General features: G+C 36.3%; 3 protein-coding genes across 3 annotated transcripts; 2 read left to right on the top strand and 1 right to left on the bottom strand.

Moving 5' to 3' along the window:
* The first annotated feature begins 3,349 nt into the window (after window positions 1-3,349).
* Window positions 3,350-5,309, top strand: LOC113777417 (AAA-ATPase ASD, mitochondrial-like). Its single transcript, XM_027322482.1, has one exon. It carries the CDS (start codon window positions 3,414-3,416, stop codon window positions 4,992-4,994), a length of 1,581 nt encoding a protein of 526 aa, XP_027178283.1. The 5' UTR covers window positions 3,350-3,413; the 3' UTR covers window positions 4,995-5,309.
* Window positions 5,310-8,348: 3,039 nt separating this feature from the next.
* LOC113777205 lies at window positions 8,349-8,861 on the bottom strand. The gene has a single exon (XM_027322240.1). It carries the CDS (start codon window positions 8,859-8,861, stop codon window positions 8,349-8,351), a length of 513 nt encoding a protein of 170 aa, XP_027178041.1.
* Window positions 8,862-17,156: 8,295 nt separating this feature from the next.
* On the top strand, window positions 17,157-19,211 carry LOC113778578 (AAA-ATPase ASD, mitochondrial-like). The gene has a single exon (XM_027324019.1). It carries the CDS (start codon window positions 17,198-17,200, stop codon window positions 18,905-18,907), a length of 1,710 nt encoding a protein of 569 aa, XP_027179820.1. The 5' UTR covers window positions 17,157-17,197; the 3' UTR covers window positions 18,908-19,211.
* Window positions 19,212-20,551: the final 1,340 nt, after the last annotated feature.

Below are 20,551 nucleotides of genomic sequence, written 5' to 3'. Positions count from 1 at the left end.
CCCATTTTTTGTATATGTATGGGGGACAGGGGAGTTTAATTAGAATGTTAATGTTAGTATTGTCATTTTAAATGGGGATAGTTTCGGAAACCTCCCTTGAGGTTTGACAATTTCACCTAGTTCCCTTAAAATTTCAAAAATTATGCATATCTCGCTTCAAGTTACCATTTGACAACAAAACTATTTTATGGTCAAAATTTTGAATGAATAACCCAAAATGCACTCATAAAATTGTGAAGTTCATTTTACTTTCTCATAAAATTCTTTGAAAAATTTGGAACATATAAAACATCATAAACCCACTTCAACCCTTATTTCTACTATTCTAAATCTTTGGTATTCGCACATTCCAAAGCAGTATCATTATCTCCATTACGACTACCAGCATCAGTATCTTAATTCTAAGACCTCAATCTAAACCAAAAAAAAAAAAACCACAAATTAACACCATTAAACTCAAAAATTTTCATCAACAGCATTAATATAAGGGTTAATCACATTTTATCCCATTAAAGAATACCCCATTTCTCAGTTTACCCCCTAACCTTTAATTTTGTTCACTTAACCCCCTTTAGGACAAAATTGCCCTTGCATTATTTTGACTTTTCATTTACCTTATTTTCCTTTCTTTTATTTCTTTTTCTCTTTCTTCTTTATTTAATTCTTCCTCTTTCCCACAAAAATCTTCACCTTAATGATTGAAATTGAAAAAGAGGAATTGCAGAGATCTATATTTTCCTTAAATGATTAAAAAAAATTCAAATCACTTTCCTAAAATACAATTTTTTTTAGCCTTTCAATTCTTTTAATTTTGGGTTTTCCTCTTTCCTTTCTAGTTTCTCATTTTATTCCCAAGAAAATATCTTAAGATGAAATTGTGACCTGATTAATAATTATCAATTGAAATTTGTGACACGTGGCATCATACAAAAAATCAAAATTAGTTTTTGATGTCTTTTAAACCTTCGCCCAGAAATATGCAATTACAAACTCAAAACAAAAATTTTCGTGGAAATCGAATTTTCTATTGGGAAGGATGATGGAGAGAAGAAAGAGAAAAAGAAATAAAAGAAATAAAAGAAAGGAAAACAATTTCATCTTATGATATTTTCTTGAGAATAAAATGAGAAACTAGAAAGGAAAGAGGAAAACCCAAAATTAAAAGAATTGAAAGGCTAAAAAAATTGTATTTTAGGAAAGTGGTTTGAATATTTTTTTGATCATTTAAGAAGAAGATAGATCTCTGTAATTCCTCTTTTTTAATTTCAATCATTAAGGTGAAGATTTTTGTGGGAAAGAGGAAGAATTAAATAAAGAAGAAAGAGAAAAAGAAATAAAAGAAAGGAAAACAAGGTAAATGAAAAGTCAAAATAATGCAAGGGCAATTTTGTCCTAAAGGGGGTTAAGTGAGCAAAATTAAAGGTTAGGGGGTAAACTGAGAAATGGGGTATTCTTTAAGGGGATAAAATGTAATTAACCCTTAATATAATATCCTATCCCTCAACTATTAGAATACCAACGCCAACCCCGTCCTTCTTAAACCTTTAGCTCGCATCTTCTTCTATTCATCTCTAGATCCTCCAAACAAAACTAAAATTAATTTGTAATATGTTAAATTTATACTTAGGACATAATTGGTTATTCCATGAGCGAACCTTGTTTGTGTTTCCATTTAATGTCTAATTGGGTTAAATGCATTTATATGCACAAAGATTAGAAGCAGATCATTTAATTGCATGAAAAATGTTGAATATTAAAGTTGTTATGGTCATTTTTAGGGCAAATTGAGGTAAGTGTAATATTGAAAATCTCAAATGTACTAGGTGAAATTGTTAGGAGGTTCCTAACATTATCGTTTTTAAATGAGCAAGGAAGATATGCGTAATTTTTAAAAATTAAAGGGTGATAAGTGAAATTGTTAGAAATCTTAGGAGAGATTTCTGAAATTATCCCTAACTATTAAGGGCATAAATATCGTTTTGATATTATCATTACACAACATTACAGTCAACAAATGGTTTAAAATATAAAGTGAGAAAAAACTAACACTACGGGGCAAAGTGCAAAAGTAGATATATCACCCATAAGATTATAACATTTGCGTACAAATCTAATGTTTGTAAATCAACTCACTGGGATTTGGGAAAATCCAAATTGTGCTACCCTAATTTACAACCATAGGGAAATTCTGTGTTCCTCGTATTTTAAAGTTGCAGATTTTCATGTAATAAAATACCAATCTCCTGGAGACATCCATGATGCAAGCAACCATGACGCAAGCAGAATGACCTCACAAACTTCATCAGGAAGGTAGAATATTGGGTAAAATACATGCACTTATAAAACGACAACATTGAATCAAGAGGTGTTTTGGATTTAGGAATAATTTTTTTTTTTAAAAGTGGAGGGTGGAATTTAAGAAATGAAGAGGATGATGAAAATTTAAACTCAGAACTATATAATTTTTAGGATGGAATAATTGTTAATGGTAATAGTAATTGTTTAATAACCCTCATGCTGTGGATACATAGTCTAAACACCAATTACATAATGGTACAAACAAACAAAAACCCCTACAAATAAAAAAAAACAAACAAACAAACAAACACAGCACAGACCTAACAAATATTTCGTCGGTATTGGTCGGTATTATTTTAAAAGTTGATCGTGTCACAACCTTATTTGTCTACGAAACCTTTCCGGTCGAGACAGGTCCTTTCTACCAAATGCTGAGTAGATGAATGGGATACGATAAAGACATTAAGGGACTCAAATGTGCATCGTTGCAGGAACACTTTTCACATAAAGTACGTAGCAAAGTCCAAGTTTCCCACTTGGCTACCCACTCCACAGCAGCTTCCTCAGTCTGAACACAAAGGAAAAGATTGTCTTCTCCCATAAATTAGTCATAACCCCACAATTTTACGTTATATTATGTGACCATTTTAAAGTTTCACAATATGCTCATAATTCCTCTATAATTTTGTATATATATCTACTCAACCTTTTATAGTTTTACATCATTTCACATAATTTTCTTATAATTTTATGTAAAGTAGTTATACTCGTATTCTATTTAATGTTTGAGTAAGCGCAATATTAGCATTTTGAAGTTGCCAAAACCGTTTTCGTCAAATTTCTATTTTACGTAGAATGACAAAGGGTTCATGTGAATATTTTGAAATTTTATGAGGTCATATTCTATCATGCAAAAGCACAAGAGGACTATGAGTAATTTATCCGATGAGTGGGCCAGCTTTTAGAATACTTGCAGAAAAAACAAAGGGGGTAGCTTCGGAGAAGATGGTCAAAACAGAGAATCAATTGAATTTCTCCCCATAAATAAGCAAAGCAAGGTAGCTCTGAAACAAAACTTACAACCGCTTCAAAACATATCCGTTCTGTGAAGTAAAATGATGGCCATGGGGGAAATGTGGGCTAGTTTAGGCTCAGCTATGGCTAGCATAATGTTTGTCTGGACCATGTATCAAAACTATTTCCCCTACGAACTTCGTGGCCAAATTAGGAGATTTGGGGAGAAACTTAGAAGCTTTGTCTACCCATATATCCAAATCATATTCCCTGAATATCAAGGAGATGGTTTTGAGCGAAGTAGAGCCTTTACGGCCATTGAAAGATACCTAGATAAGAACTCTACCAAGCAAGCAAAGCGTCTCAGAGCCAACGTGATCCAAGATTGTGAACAGATAGTCCTCAGTATGCAGGAGGCGGAGGAGGTTACTGACGAATACGAGCGAATCAAGCTTTGGTGGTCTTCCAGCAAACACACTCCTCCCACCCAGTCCTTTTCATTCTATCCCAGAGAAGAGGCAAAGAGGTACTTCACGCTCACTTTTCACAAAAAGCATCGAGAAATCATCACAAAGATGTATCTGAAACATGTACTAGATCAGGGAAAAGCTATCACTGTAAGTCAGAGGCAGCGGAAGTTGTACACCAACAACAAGAGTGAAGGCTGGTATGGGTACAAGAGGACAATGTGGAGCAGTGTTGTTTTCGAGCATCCATCCACGTTTGATACTCTGGCCATGGAACCTAAGAAGAAGCAAGAAATCATGGATGATCTCATCACTTTTAGCAAATCCAAAGACTATTATGCAAAGATAGGCAAGGCATGGAAACGCGGATATCTTCTTTATGGTCCTCCTGGAACCGGTAAGTCCTCTATGATTGCTGCCATGGCTACTTTCATGAAGTATGATGTGTATGATCTCGAGTTGACTTCAGTTAAGGATAACACTGAATTGAGGAAATTGCTGATTGATACATCTGGAAAAGCTATTATTGTAATAGAAGATATCGATTGTTCCCTTGATCTCACGGGGCAAAGGGAGAAGAAAAAAGAGAAAAACGAGGATGAGAAGGACGAAAATGATCCAGTCAAGAAGAAGATGAAAAATATGGAGGAAAAGAAAAGCAGCCAGGTTACTCTTTCAGGGCTTCTGAACTTCATCGATGGGCTTTGGTCAGCTTTAGGGGGCGAAAGGCTTATTGTTTTCACAACTAATTTTGTTGAAAAGCTTGATCCTGCTCTCATTAGGAGAGGGAGGATGGATAAGCACATTGAACTGTCATATTGTGGATTTGAAGCATTCAAGGTATTGGCTAAGAATTACTTGGACATTGAGTCCCACAATCTGTTTTCCGAGATTGAACATATGTTGGAGGAAACCAATGTGACTCCAGCAGATGTTGCAGAAAATTTGATGCCAAAGGCTGCTGGAGAGGGTGCTGACATATGTTTAGAGAGATTGATCAAAGCAATTAAGCAAGCCAAGGAAGATGCGAGGCTGAAAGCTGAAGAGGAAGCAAAACTCAAAGCAGAGGAAGAAGAAAGACTAAGAGCTGAGAAAGAAGAGAAAGAGAAACAGAAAGAAGGTGACAGTGAGGTGAAGAGTTCAGAAGAAACCTTGACCAAAGGGGTGAAAGAAAATGGAGAAGAGGTCAAAGAAAAAGGAAAAGTTGCTTCTTGACATGGATGACTGAAATGTGGTCGGAAGTTGCTGGTAATTCTATCGTTGCTTTATCCTTGCTAGGTTTACATTCAACTTTAATTTAGCTTTACGCTGCTATGGACTTTGATTAGTGCTGATATCAGTAATAATTCAACTTGTTTCTGGTAATTTGTAGACGTCGAATTTCTCACTTCCTAAAGAAGTACAGTAACGCTGTCATATGTTGAAAATATGCAGTTGAACATTTGTTTTACTGTCCGTAACTTCCAACTTTGTTGATTGAATTCCTCTGGTTCGGAACTAATGAGGGGTTGAATATGCATTGGAGAAATTTATCAATGCTCTTTGATACGACCAGCTTGCCTATGACTAAACTATCACCAGTCATTTGTGATCTTAAAGGCCGATTATTCAGATTAATCTTATTTTCCGCCCACAACATTCATTCATAATTTATATCCATTACAAAACTTTGTATCTTCATATCAACTCAATTTACCTGAAAATGATAATTGTATGTGATCAAACGCTAATTCTGCACGTTCAAAACATTCATGCAATTTAAGAGCTATAAAAACGTTTTCCCTCAAAGAAAGTTTGCATTGTTCATTGTTTAGATTTTCTGCTGTTTGTTGTAAAAGCATCAAGTTTATGGATAACATACCTTCGGTTCTCTGTTTGTTCCTTATGGTGAGCAACTACAGATATTCAAGGTTGTTTGTCATCCAAAGTATTACTTCATCCAGTACTAACTTTGGCTGAAGATAACATCCTCTAGTTTCCTGCTATCTAAATCCTTCATTTGTAATCCTGTATTAGATATCCCTCTTGTGTAGTATTGCTCTATTTAGGCAATTAAAATGTGACTAAACAACACATCACTCAAAATCTCGGAAACTTTCAAAGAAATTGCTAGAGTTTTGAGGGCATAGGAATTTCTGCTAGAGTTTTAATGGCATAGGAATTTCTACCCAAATGGCGTGCATCATCAGTGTGATTCTACAATTTCATGATCTTAATTTCTTTTTCATGCGTATTTCACTTTATTTCTAGTGAATGAGTGAGCGCTTTTGGTATTTTCAAGTCACTGTAGAATATGCCATTAAAACTGCATTTTCAAGTCACATTTATGTTATCAGCTCCTTTGAATTAGAGATTCCTTTCATGACTGCCAGAAAAATTGCATTTTCTATGACATCGCCTCCGCCATACATACTTGACCCTTTTTGTTTCTGAATTGTAATGCAAGAATGCTACTAGCATCTAATTTAAGATCAATTGTACCTAACTAAAACATTTTTTTAATCTAAACAGCTAAACGCAATCACAATGTTAAAGTCGACTACTGACAGGATCCATTATTGTAGTCACCAGATGAGGATATTTCAATTTGGAACAAAGCATTTCGAACCGACCACCGCATACCATCAACCATCAATTTAATATTGGCAGTATTTTGTGAATTTCAATTCATCCACGTTAGAATTTGCCGGTTCAGGTTAAACATGCAGCCCTTTGGTGACTTTTTTTTTCTCCAGAAACGATGGTGATTTTATTGATATTGTGTATGAACTTTACACTTTGTGAGCAAAGGCTCAATTAGCTGCTACACAAGTGCACTATGGCACTGAGGGTTAAACCACACCTCGTCAAAAGATATACTTAGAGCATAATTGCTAATAGAGTAAATTCTATCAGTATTTTTGGTTCTAGTCAAAACAAATTAGCATTCCACAGTCATAGAGCATAAGTTATGGATATCCTCTAGGTGGGAGTACAATCTCATGTCTTTGGACTTGTTGACTCTTAGCATCTTTAGTAAGTGCTGCTGTGGGACTCCTACCTTGATCTTTCTCCACTGTTGTTCCCTTGCCTTACATGATGCAAGTTTTGTGGCCACAGCATGGTTCATGAGATTATTTCCTCAGCCCATTGAGCTAGCACTTGATAGCTGCTATTTTCTGCTATGATTCAAATCCCCATCTCGCAGCTGTCTGCTTTCTGTTTAGTTATTATGCTGAGGTTTATGAAACCAATTGCCTAGTTTCTTTCCTGCTGCACACTTTCTGCTCTTGTTGTTTCTGGTGTGCTCATCCTTTTTATCTTTCTCCCTTACTTCTGTGAATTCCAGCCATTCACCATGTGCCTTCTGTATGATCTTCATTGGATGTCTTGGAGTCTCATTGAAGGTTCTTCCATTTCTAGCCTTCCATAGCTGCCATAAGATATTAACAGTGAGTGCTATATGTTCCACTCCTTCTAGTCTACATTTAGCTTCAGTCAGTGCACTCCACCACTTCCTGAAGTTTTTGATCTTCTAGTCCATCCCATCTCACTGGTGATAACTGCCACACTTCCTCAGCTGTCCTGCAATGAAAAAAGAAATGTTCTATTGTCTCTATATCCTCTCCACAGATTCTTCATATTGGTGTTCCCATCTTGATTCTATTATAGATGACTTCATTAATAGGAAGGGCCTTGTTCATGCATTTCCAAATAAATAGCTTCAATTTGTGTTTTATGTTGAGTTTCCACAGATGTTTCCATAAGTGCTTCTCCTCCATGCTTGTTTCTTCTCCTGCAGATCCTTTGTTGCCATATGCTGCCTTGCCTGTTGAGTTCCTTATATCTTGAGTCTACTGTATCCTGGCCATTTCCACTGTGTAACCAAAAGAGACTATCCTCCCTGCCAGAGGTCTCTTCCACTTGAAATTGTGTATTAGGACCTCCACTTTTTGAACAGTGCATTCCTGAGGCTTAGCTGATATAGGCTTCCCTTGTGGATTCTCAGGTCTCCAGTTATCATCCTATATTCTTGTACTTTTACCATTTCCAATCTTTCTTCTGGTTCCTCTTTCCACATTCTCCCTGACCCCTATCAAACTCTGCCAAATCCAAGAAGCATTTTGGTGGACGTTATATTTGAAAATGGACTCCTTAGGATAATATTTGGCATTTTAGAACCTTGGCTACCAGTGAATTAGGATTTGTTATCAGTATCCATACTTGTTTCTCCAACAGGGCTCTATTAAAATTTTGTAGATCTCTAAAACTCAGTCCATCCCTCTTCTTCTCTTGTGTGAGTTTTTGCCAAGAACACCAGTGGATTTTCTTCTTTCCATTTGCCTATCCCTACCAGAAATTGGACATCATGGAACTCAATTCTTTGCATAACTTGACTGGCAACTTGAAGCAAGACATGGCATAAGTGCAAAATGCCATAAACACTGCTTTAAGTAACACTTCTTTACCAGTAGCACTAAATAGTTTATTCTTCCATTGCTTCATTCTCCTCTCATAGCTATCTCTGATAAACCCAAATATTTGCTGTTTTGTCCTTGTTATCACCATGGGCAAGCCCAGGTCTTTCCCTTAGGATACAGCTTGACGGTTCTCAAAGTTTCTGCATATCTCCTTGTGTGTTGACTGAGACACATTTTTACTAAATAACACAGAAAACTTTTTCAAATTAATCACTTGATCAGAGCCTTTCTCATATATTCTCAATATCTGTATCAACTTAGCTGCATCAGTACGATCTGCCTTGCTAAATACCAGAGAATCACCTGTTATAAACAAGTGAGCTATTGATGGTCCTTCTCTACAAATTTTCATTCCTATGATCCTCTTTTCTTTTCTTGCATTCTTGGGAAAATTAGTGAAACCTTCAGAGCACAGCAAAAATGTGTATGGAGACAAAGGGTCTCCTTGTCTGATTCCTCTCTTTGGAATCACATATCCTCTTAACTCTCCATTGATATTGAAGGAGTAGGTGATTGTTGAGATACAACTCATGATCCACTTGATCCACATATCACAAAAGTCCATCCTCTTCAGTATTTCTTCGAAAAATCTCCATTTCACTCTATCATACGCTTTTGACATATCTAATTTCAAGACAAAATATGCATCCTTTCCTTGCCTTTTATTTTTTAAAGGGAAAAGAGTCCCAATGGTCCTCCAACTCTTTATCAGGTAAAGTTTTAGCCCTCCAACAATTAAAGGTAAAATTTTGGCTCTCAATCTAATAAAATAGAATATTCATGGCCCTTCTGTCAAACCTAGCAGTTAAATTTGACGAGAAGCATCATCTTGCGAGACGTACGGCCAAATATTAAGGGTATTATAGTTTCTGAGTAAAGAAAGAGTAAAAACACTTTAACCACTAATTTTCTCTCCAACAATTTCCACCCCTTTTGCTCCAAAACCCTAGTGCGAAAAAATCAAACTATTCGATCCGGATGCTGCGGCGAAAGTGTTAATTGTTGTGCATCAACTGGAACCAGATAGTCACAATTCATTGCTTGCTCTTAGTCAATCCGAGTATTCTGCAGTGCTTGGGCATCTCAATGTCCATACGCCTTCACAAAACTCAAATTTCCCACCATCTGCATCTTGGGTTGTTGGAGGTAAATACATAAAATGGAGTTCAGGTTCTGAAGGTTCTGACAAAGTACTTGCGGAAGTGCTAGAGTACCTTGGTGTTGCAATAAATCTCAGACATACCTTTTTCCTTGTGTCTGGATCAACCAAAGGTAGTCTTTAATGGTTGACAAGAAGAATTCCATCCAAGGACCCACCATCACATGGCAGCCCAAGTCCTAAGCCTGCTGCCACTGATGCACTATCAGACTCAATTGCTCTCCCACTCCACTCCTACTGCCTGCTGGAAGCTGACGCCGAAGAAACAATTGCAGACATGGAAGCTTGTGGTGCAGGCGCATACTGCCTACGGTCTTGCCCTGCTGTTCCAAAAATTGATGAATCATGATTCGGCAGCTGCCAACAATTTCCACCCTTTCTGCTACTTCAAGCCTCAATTTTATAATTTAGATCTGCAATCTTGATGGGTCAGCCAAAGCTCTCCCTTTCTAGATTTTCAGGTTCCCTCCTTTAGAGACTAAAATGCCCTTGATATTTAGTCGTGCATCTCACGGGATAATGCTTTCCGTCAAATTTAATTGCTGGATCTGACAGAAGGGCCATGAATATGCTATTTTATTAGATTGAGAGCCAAAACTTTACCGTTAATTATTGGAGGGCTAAAACTTTACCTGGTAAAGAGTTGGAGGGTCAATGAAACTCTTTTTACTTTTTTAAATGATGCAAAAGTCATAAGAAATTAAAACATTGTGTAAAATCTGCCTACCAGGGACAAAAGCAGCCAAATTTTACTAATACAGCCATTCAAAACCTTTTCGAGTCTATTAGAGAGGATTGTGGAGATGATTTTGTACAGAACTTTATAGACACTTGTGGGTCTGTAATGCTTCAACATAGTGGGATTTTCCACTTTAGGAATTAAACAGATCAGCATATGATTCAAAGACTTGAGCATAATGCTAGAATGGAAAAAAGGTTTGGATGGCACCGATGATATAATCTTTAATAATATACCAGAATTCTTGGAAAAAAAAAGAGGACTCGTACCATCATTACCTGGGGATTTGTTTGGATTCATGGAGAACAATGCACTCTTGATGTCCACTTTTTCTACCACTTTGGTTAGGTTATCATTCATTTGCTTAGAAATTGTATGTGGTATACCATCTAAAATTTCATCTAAACACTTCACCCCTAAACTGTTGAAGAGTTGGTTATGGTAACCTACTACCTCCAATCCCAGTTCCTCTTCACTTCCTGTCCATGATTCGTCTTCTCTTTGCAGATTCTACATTCTATTTTCCTTCTGCCTTTCACACTAGCATGAAAATATTGGGTGTTTTTATCCCCCTCTCTTGGCAAAATGCATCTGTTTTCTTGACTACAGTACAATTCTTCTTCTAAGTATGCTTCCTTCAGCTGAATCTTCAAGTCTCTAATTTTCTCTTTTCTGTTCTCTTCATCTGATTTTTTTTTTTCACTTGCTCCATTTGTTGCTTGAACTGGGCAATTTTTAGCTTGGAGTTTCCTTGGAATTTATTTTTTCACTTAAGGAGAGCCATTTTGCAGTTGGTAATTTTCTTTGTGAGTCTAAACATTCTTAGCCTTTCACAATCTATATTTCAAGCATTCTTGATCACTTGATGTATCTCATCATGTTGTAGCAAACGTTTATAAAAAAGAAACCTCTTCTTCTTCCCGTGATTTTGGGGGTTATTGTCAATCATTAGCATGCTATGATCAGACCCATAATTCTCCACACAAGCACATTTAGCTATCAAAAGTCTGAAACCAGAGTAGGCTACATAGAGCTCTATGAAGCCTTTGTCTTACTTCACCCTTCCAGTCCCAATCATTACACCATATCCAGGGATTTCCTTCAAAACCTATATCTATTAACTCATTATCTGCAATCAAATTCCTAAAATCCCTAAAGCTTTATTGCTCTCTTGCCTTGCCACCCTATTTTTTTCATTGGATACTATATCATTGACAAGCACCTGCTATTATCCACATGTTTTCCTAGATCCATTTTCCTTTCTCCAATAACTTTCCATTGATTCCTTTGACTTGATCCAAACAACTTGCATAAATACCTATGAACCACCAATCCATTTGTGTTTCAAGGTCTAACACATGTGCTTCAATGGTTAATGTTGACTGTATGATCTCTAAATTTTTATGTCATTGTTCCACATAAGTGTCATGCCACCGAATCTATCCATTGCTTCGACTACAAAACATTCATTAAAATTTAATCTTTTTTTAAAATTTTTTATAAACTTTGTCTTATTTTTTGTCTCACTCAGAATAATCATATTGGGGGAGAAGAAGTTGTTAATCTCCTTCAACTAGGAATTGCCAAGGGGCTGCCTGCACCTTGAGAACTCCACATCAGTATTCTCATGCGGATTTTGGAGACCAGGTTGGGCTAGCCTCTACCCCTACTTCTTCCCCTGCATCACACACAGACATCTTAATAATTCTATTTCTTTTCTGGTCTTGATCTTCCATCTCAGCATCCCTCATTTCCTCATTTCTCAAACTAACCTTTTGCTTCCCTTGGTGTTCTGGTCTATTACACTGTCCATTTGACTCCTTTAATTGTTGTCTGGTTCTTGTTGGTGATTTGATTTGCTTGTTCATTCTCCTTTCTTTTTTTAATGCTACCACCTTTATCTTTTCAGAAATTCCTTCATCAACCTGCATTTCCTCTCCTTGCTCCTCTTTCATCTTTTCCTCTTTTTCTACCTGCAATTCATTTTTCCCTATCTGATCAAGCTGCTTTCTTTATTCTGCTATAGTTCCTACCCTTTTTTAAGGCTATTAACATCCAGGTTGCTGTTTTTGAGGTGGATTTCCTCTATTCCAGCACCATGGTTGCTGCTTCTGGCACCAGAGATATTGCTTGATTCTGCCAGATCGTTGCTTTGATTGGGGGTGTCCCTTGGACTATTTCCCTTAATTAATTGAGTCTGCTGTTTCACCCTTGCCTCCAACAGTGCAATTCCAACTACCTCTTTCTCAAATTTTGCAAAAATAGTGCCTCTTGCCTTTGTATTGACTTCTTTTGTCATTTCCTTCCCAGTCTGCATCTCTATAGTTTGCAACTCCTCCACTGCCTTGCTTGGAACTAATTCCTCATTCTTGAACCCGCAATGAATTCTGTCATTTGTGTACCTACTATTGGTTTGGCACTTCTGTGGTGAGGTATTACTTCCTCCAACTCTCATCCAGGGACTAAATTGGTTTTCCAGTTGGCCTCTCTCTATTGCCACCATTGTTTTGCAATTCCTTTCGCTGTGTCCAATTTTCCACATTTGTAGCAAAAATTCGGACGGCGCTCATATTTAAAGTTAATCCACTTAATCACCTTATTCAATTTTACCATTTTTCCTCTCATCAAAGTCTGAGATATGTGTGCCATCATACGAAGTTTAATGTGTCTTCCTTCCTCCTTTGGAAATCCACTGGACGGGCAAGTTTTGTGCTTGTATCCATAATGGAGCTATATTAAATGTAGAGCTATCTTCCTCTATTCCTGCAAATCATTTCCTTAGCACCAGTATTTGGCTGTCCAGTATATATGGTCCTTCATTTAAGATGCGATTCCTGTCTTCTTACTTTGGAATGTTGTATTGGAACAAATTAGATCCTAGTTCCACCGTCTTCAAATCCTTGGGATAGTCCCAGGCTGTGATGACAAAGTTCTCAACTCCCACAAAATTAACTATCTTATCCCCCATGATTCTTTCCACTAAGTTGGCCTGACATTCCTTGATTCTTGAGTCTATATCCCCTGGATCTAAGGTCAGCTCCACCTATCTCTTTGCTTGAAAGTACAAATTTTTGCATTATTTCTGCTAGTTCTTCCTCCATAATGTTTAAGACAGTTTTAAATAGTATACCACACACAATTCCTTAAAACTATGCCAACTCAACCAAAGGAGTAGAGAAAATAGAAGAAAGGGACAGTACAAGGCACACTAAGGCTTTGGCTGCTACACAGAAAGAAGAAAAGGAATACTAGACACAAGACACAACCACAAATTTGGAAGACAAGGCTCAAGAATTCGGCAAGGTTGGAGGATATAGCATATAGCTTGGAGATGCTTCTTATCAGTAGCATATAGCCGACTGATGGAAATGCTTGGAGATGCTTCTTATGCTAACAATATATGGTTTTCTTCCATTGGCATTTATGTCGCATTCATATTTAGAGTGATTTATGACTTGCTGATCTTAATTTTCCAATGTATTGTTGCTGTCCCGGCCAAGATTTTAGTATCAGAGAAGTACGTGTTTTGAATTTTGTGGTTTGAAATTTTAAATTCCCATGAAAGAGAGAAAAGCACACATTTTCCAAGTGAGAGAAAAAGCAACTCTCACTAAGGAGACAAAAGCTCGCTCACTTAGCCTAATTTTTAATTTAAGCTAACAATACGATTGTAATACTTAGTTTGTTTTCCAGTAATATGGTAAGCCCCATTTTGGTTTGTTGTCAAACAATGCATGAGTGCTTTTAGTCCCCAAATTTTGAACAAAAGTAAATTTAGCACACAATTTTTCAACTTTTGAACACATTTGGTACCCTTAACGGATTTTTTTCAAATTACTATCGAAAAGAGTCACATGATAGTAAACTATTGCATAAAAAAATGTCAAAAAGATGTAAGATTTAGTCCTTAAACTAAGTATTTAGTATCAGAAGGATATTTTACATTTTTTTGCCATTTTTAATAGAATAGTTGCCGAACATGTGACTATCGCGTGACTCTTTTTTGTAACAATTTGGGAAAAAATCATCAAAGGTATTAAATGTACTCAAAAGTTGAAAGATTAGATACCAGATTTACTTTTGTCCAAATTTTAAGGATAAAAACTGCTCATATGTCAAAAATTGGATATCAAAACTGGATTTTTCTCTAAAACAAAATAAGTATTTAGTTGCAAAAGTTTTTGAATAAATTTTAAATTTTTACATTGATCTTGGCGAATAATGTTCATAAACAACTTTAGGAATGTTGTGAGCACAAAAAAGACTTAAATAAATAAATAAGTGTAGTGACGGAGTATCCAACAAGGCCTTACTTCTGGCTGCCTCTGGATGTTGTCTAAAAATGGGCCATGACCACACTTAACGATATAATGGGCTAGACTAGATTTTAAATCAGCCCAGGTAAGCAAAATCTTAATGTCGTAAATTTTAGTAATATAGATGACAACCTAAATTACTAAAAAAAAAAAAAAAAAAAGATGACAACCTAAGACGGTGATTTGCCCTTGCTTAAATTCTTGAGCTCATTTGGGATTTAGGAGGGAAAAAAATGGCAATTCTACCTAGATTTTATGCCGGTTTCAATATGAAAGTCGGATGCGCTTCATGTGCTTGTAATTATTAAACTTTTCTTCTCCTACATATTTTTTTATGTATCAAATATGCTTCCATTGTATAATTTTATATGCTAACAAATGGTATCAAAACTTTAAATCTTAATCCTAGGGTGTTCATCAAATTAGAGTCACAAGGAGATGGTGATAGGAATTTAAAATGTAATTTTTCTTTTGATGAGTTAGAGTACTCGAACATCAGATAAAATTGGGCCACTAGTTTGGTCCTTAAGCACTCTAATTATTTGACAATTACGGGAATTTTTGGCTCTAATTAAGACAGAGATCCAAAAAGAGATATCATGTCATGTTATTTGTGGGTTGGATAGTGATTAAAAAAAATCTTATTGTTGTTGTTGATACAATAGTGATATTGAAGAAATGAAAAAAAAAAATCCTGTCAGATCATTTGTGATAATTTACAACAGTAAGAAATTTGATACTAGATGATGCCTAAGGAGGCCAATAAATTGAAGATAAAGTGATCGGCAAGAATTTTCAAAATTTCATGATTAACAAAGACGACGGTGCAATACTTTCAATGAAGAATTTTGTTTGTGATGGCGTGAAAATGTGTTCGTAGATAGTTTGGTTTTAAGGGATGCATTGTTGGCATAACCAAACCATAAACCAAACTTCCTAATAGTTGTTGTTTCCTATTTCTAAATTAGAAGTTCAAGTATAGTTCAATTGTTACCTACCCAAAATAATAATAATAAAAATAATAATAATGCACCAATCTAATGTTTGTGAAAACTATGGTGGATGTGAGAAATTGTGCTGTCCTAATTTACAATAACAGGGAGATTCTGTTCCCATGGTATATGTAAACTGCTAATTTGTAAGTAACAAATACCAATACTTCTTCCTATGTAACAAACTAAATAAATAAATGGATGGAGGCACCAATGGTGCAAGCAGAATGACCTCACAAGTCACAATCTTCTTCATGAAGGAAGAATTTTTAAAAATGGCCTCGAATGTCTTTCTCAAGCACATGCACTTGTAAAACGACAGTGAACCATGACCATTGTGGTCATGGCCACGGGGGAAAGTGAATATTCCTACTTGTAAAATAGCTGAGGTTTGAACTTTTGACCTCCTGTCCATCAAGACTTTAAATCTTTGGTGGTGGCTACCGGTCCAAATGGCTGATGGTTAATGAATTTGTTGATTGCGCGAAACGAACCCATCATATATGTCAAATTAGGTGTAATTTTCTATTTTATTTTATTTTTATAATAACAAACCCATCATCGATCGAATCCGTTGACCCTTGATCTCAGCCGGATCAATGTCGGGTCCGAATTTAAAAACATAGGCCAAAAGTGAACGGGTGAAATCCAGTTGCTTGTGGAACAAAAATATAAGAATGTGATTCACTTGCTTGTGTTCTCTCAAGCTTGGCTCAGAGGCCACCAGTCCCTTCTTGGGTTGTAGGTGAGTTTAAACCCCACCTGTAGGAAAAAAAAAATTCAAAGATGGTGCCATAACACTTTTTGGTCTAGTCAGATCTGCGTACCTACTAACCCTTCTATAAATTTGGTCATCATTTAAAATGGCCGATAATGGGAGATAATTTGGGAACTCTCTAGATACATGGGTCCTAGCAAAAATGAAAATAAAAATAGCAAGGAGCAAGAAGAAAGAAAATGGGTGGACTTTTTAAACATAGTATTGCAATTTTATTCTTAAAAAGAAATAATGACTCATAAGTATTATAGAAGATGAATTAACTAAGTGGAGTGTAAAGATAAATGGAAGAGTTAGCAATCTAGTTAACGAAAGTAGTAAATGTCAGTATTGTGAATAAAGATTTAATTATAAATTAGATGAAAATTAGATTTTTGCATACGCATGTAGAGTTAAAATCCCTACACATTGTTTAAACACAAATAATAATATTTTCTTATAATAAAAAATTAAATATATATTCAATTAGTAAATAAAATGATTTATCCAAATAAAATGAAAAAGAAAAGAACAAATGAAACACGAATTTCATTTGTTCTTTTCCTTTTCTTTTTATTTGGATAAAAAAATTTATTTACTAATTTAATATGTATTTAATTTTTTATTTGACTAGTGTTTGGTTATATGATAGAGGATGAAATTAAAGTTAACGGCAAACAAAATCAGCACAACAAAAAAAAAATAAAAATAGAGAAAGAACAACATGGGTCTGCTTCTTGCGATTAGCAAAGCAAAATCAGTGCGGCTTCGTTTGGAGCAGTCAAAGGGTTCGTTTGAGGAGGAAAGGGTGGGGACATTTTTGACTAGAAAACGTTGCCAAGTCCAAGTTTCCCACTGCAGCTTCCTTAGTCTGAACAGACAAAATAAGATACTCTTTTTTCCAAACAATCGAGGAACAGAAGAAAAAGGATCGCAAGATGACTGGCCCAACTGGATCTCATTTCTAGGAAAAACAATGTGTAGCTTCTGAGAAGATGGTTAAAACAGAAGAATTAGTTGATTTTCTCCGTATAAATAAGGAAAGCAAACTAGCTCTGAAACAAAACTTTACCACAGCTTCAAAATATAGTCATTATTCGTTCAATGCGAGTAAAATGATGTCCATGGGGGAAATGTGGGCTAGTTTAGGGTCAGCTATGGCGAGCGTAATGTTTGTCTGGGCAATGTGTCAAAACTTATTCCCTGGCGAACTTCGTGGCCAAATTAAGAGATATGAGGAGAAACTTAGAAGCTTTTTCTCCCCATATATCCAAATCATATTCCCTGAATATCAAGGTGATGGTTTTCAGCGGAGTAAAGCCTTTATGGCCATTGAAAGGTACCTTGATCAGAACTCTACCAAGCAAACAAACCGTCTCAGAGCCAACGTCATCCAAGATTGCGAGCAGATAGTCCTGAGTATGCAGGAGGCGGGGGAGGTTACTGATGAATATGAGGGAATCAAGCTTTGGTGGGCTTCTCGCAAACACACTCCTACCAGCCAGTCGATTTCATTCTATCCCAGAGAAGAGGCGAAGAGATATTTCAAACTCACTTTTCACAAAAAACACCGAGAAATCATCACAAAGATGTATCTGAAACATGTGTTGGATCAGGGAAAAGCTATCACTGTAAGTCAGAGACAGCGGAAGTTGTACATCAACAAGAAGAGTGAAGATTGGTATGGGTACAAGAGGACAATGTGGAGCAGTGTTGTTTTTGAGCATCCGTCTACATTTGATACTCTGGCCATGGAACCTAAGAAGAAGCAAGAAATCATTGATGATCTCACCACTTTTAGCAAATCTAAAGACTATTATGCAAAGATAGGCAAGGCATGGAAGCGAGGATATCTTCTTTATGGTCCTCCAGGAACTGGTAAGTCCTCAATGATTGCTGCCATGGCTAATTTCATGAATTATGATGTGTATGATCTCGAGTTGACTTCAGTCAAGGATAATACTGAATTGAGGAAATTGCTGATTGATACATCCGGCAAAGCTATTATTGTAATAGAAGATATCGATTGTTCCCTTGATCTCACGGGGCAGAGGGAGAAGAAAAAAGAGAAGAAAAATAAAAATGAGGAAGAAAAGCAAGATAAAGATCCAGTCAAGAAGAAGATGAAAAATATGGAGGAAAAGAAGAACAGCCAGGTTACTCTTTCAGGGCTTCTGAACTTCATCGACGGGCTTTGGTCAGCTTTAGGAGGCGAAAGGCTTATTGTTTTCACAACTAATTTTGTTGAAAAGCTTGATCCTGCTCTCATTAGAAGAGGGAGGATGGATAAGCACATTGAACTCTCATATTGTGGATTTGAAGCATTCAAGGTATTGGCTAAGAATTACTTAGACATTGAGTCCCACCATCTGTTTTCCGAGATTGAACATATGTTGGAGGAAACCAATGTGACTCCAGCAGATGTTGCAGAAAATTTGATGCCAAAGGCTGCTGGAGAGGGTGCTGACATATGTTTAGAGAGATTGATCAAAGCAATTGAGCAAGCCAAGGAAGATGCGAGGCTGAAAGCAGAAGAGGAAGCAAAACTCAAAGCAGAGGAAGAAGAAAGACTAAGAGCTGAGAAAGAAGAGAAAGAGAAACAGAAAGAAGGTGACAGTGAGGTGAAGAGTTCAGAAGAAACCTTGAGCAAAGGGGTGAAAGAAAATGGAGAAGAGGTTAAAGAAAATGGAAAAGTTGCTTCTTGACATGGATGACTGAAATGTGGTTGGAACATTACAGTAATTCCATCATTGGTTTATTATCCTTGTTATGTTTTCATTCAATTTTACTTTAGCATTTACACTGATTAGGACTGAATTGCTATTTGGTGTAAAAGCATCAAGTTTATATGTAACATACATTTAGTTCTCTGTTCGTTCCTTATTGAGAGCAACTACAGATATTCAAGGTTGTTTGTCATCCAAAATATTACTTCATCCAGCATTAACATTGGCTGAAGATGACTAATGGGGAGTTTCTAAAGAATAACATACCTCTAGTTTCCTGCTATCTAAATCCTTCATTTCTAAGATTGTATTAGATATCCCTCTTGCGTGCTATTATTCTGTTTAGGCAATTAAAAAGTGACTAAACAACAAATCACTCAAAATCTTGGAAAATTTCAAAGAAATTGCTGAAGATTTGATGGCATAGGAATTTCTGCTCAAGTTTTAATAGCAGAGGAATTTCTGCAAGTACATTAGAATTCCAAGCATGGTTGAAAGTCGTAGTCGCAATTGTGGTTGCGGGCCTGGACCATTCCACATCTGTTTTGGTAGATCGGTCGCGGTCTCGACGAGATGCAAATTTTGAAGCATTTAATATTCTAAGAATTGTGAATAATTTTTAAAAAAATTATGCTAAACAAAAATAATAAAAGATTAGCAAAAAAAATCTGTAAAATTAACAAAAGAAAATCTCGACGAGTTGACTCAGGGTGATTCAGTGTAAATCAACCGGTTCTACCGTTGATGGAGACTTCTCGGATGAGTTTTCGATGACTCGATCGAGTTCTCGGCGAGTCAAGTATTTCGGAGGCATCTCGTCCCAATGAAGTATCGGAGAGTTCTTCTGATGATGACTCGGGCGAGTAATCTCTTTGAATCCAAGCTTTTCCCTGATGGCGTGCTTCATCAGTGTGATTCTACAATTTCATGGTCCTAATTCTTGTCATTCGCATTTTACTTTATTTCCAGTGAATGAGTCAGCGCTCTTGGTATTTATAGGTAACTGCAGAATATACCGCATTTATGTTATCAGCTCCTTTGCATTAGAGATTCCTTTCATGACTGCAAGAAAATTTGCATTTTCTATGACATCGCTTCCCCCATATATATTTGACCTTTTTTGTTTCCGAACTGTAATGCAAGAATGCTGCCAGCATCTAATTTGACATCAATTATACATAACTAAAGCATACTTTTTGATCTAAACAACTAAATCTGATCATAATATTAAAGTCGACTAATGATAGGGTCCATTGTTGTGGTCACCGGATGAGGATTTCTTGTTCTTGATACGTGAAAGTGAGAGAAGCATTTCGAACCTACCACCACCTGCCACCAACCATCAATTTAATATTGCAATATTTTGTGAATTTCAATTCATCCGCGTTAGAATTTGACGGTTCAGGTTAAACATGCAGGCCTTTCGGTGTTATCCTTTGATAAACGCAAAGCATGCTTTATTATGGTACCTAACGCATTGCCAAAAGTAACATATAATTCCTTCCTCTGCCTTGAATGGAAGGTTCTGTTCTCATTTGCTTAGACTGAGTTAGCTTAATTTTTAATTTAAGCTAACAATCATTGTAATACTTAGTTTGTTTTTCAGTAACAAGGAAAGCCTCT

Source organism: Coffea eugenioides, chromosome 7 (genome assembly GCF_003713205.1).
Source record: "Coffea eugenioides isolate CCC68of chromosome 7, Ceug_1.0, whole genome shotgun sequence".
Taxonomy (NCBI): domain Eukaryota; kingdom Viridiplantae; phylum Streptophyta; class Magnoliopsida; order Gentianales; family Rubiaceae; genus Coffea; species Coffea eugenioides.
This window is presented reverse-complemented; position numbering and strand designations above follow the sequence as displayed.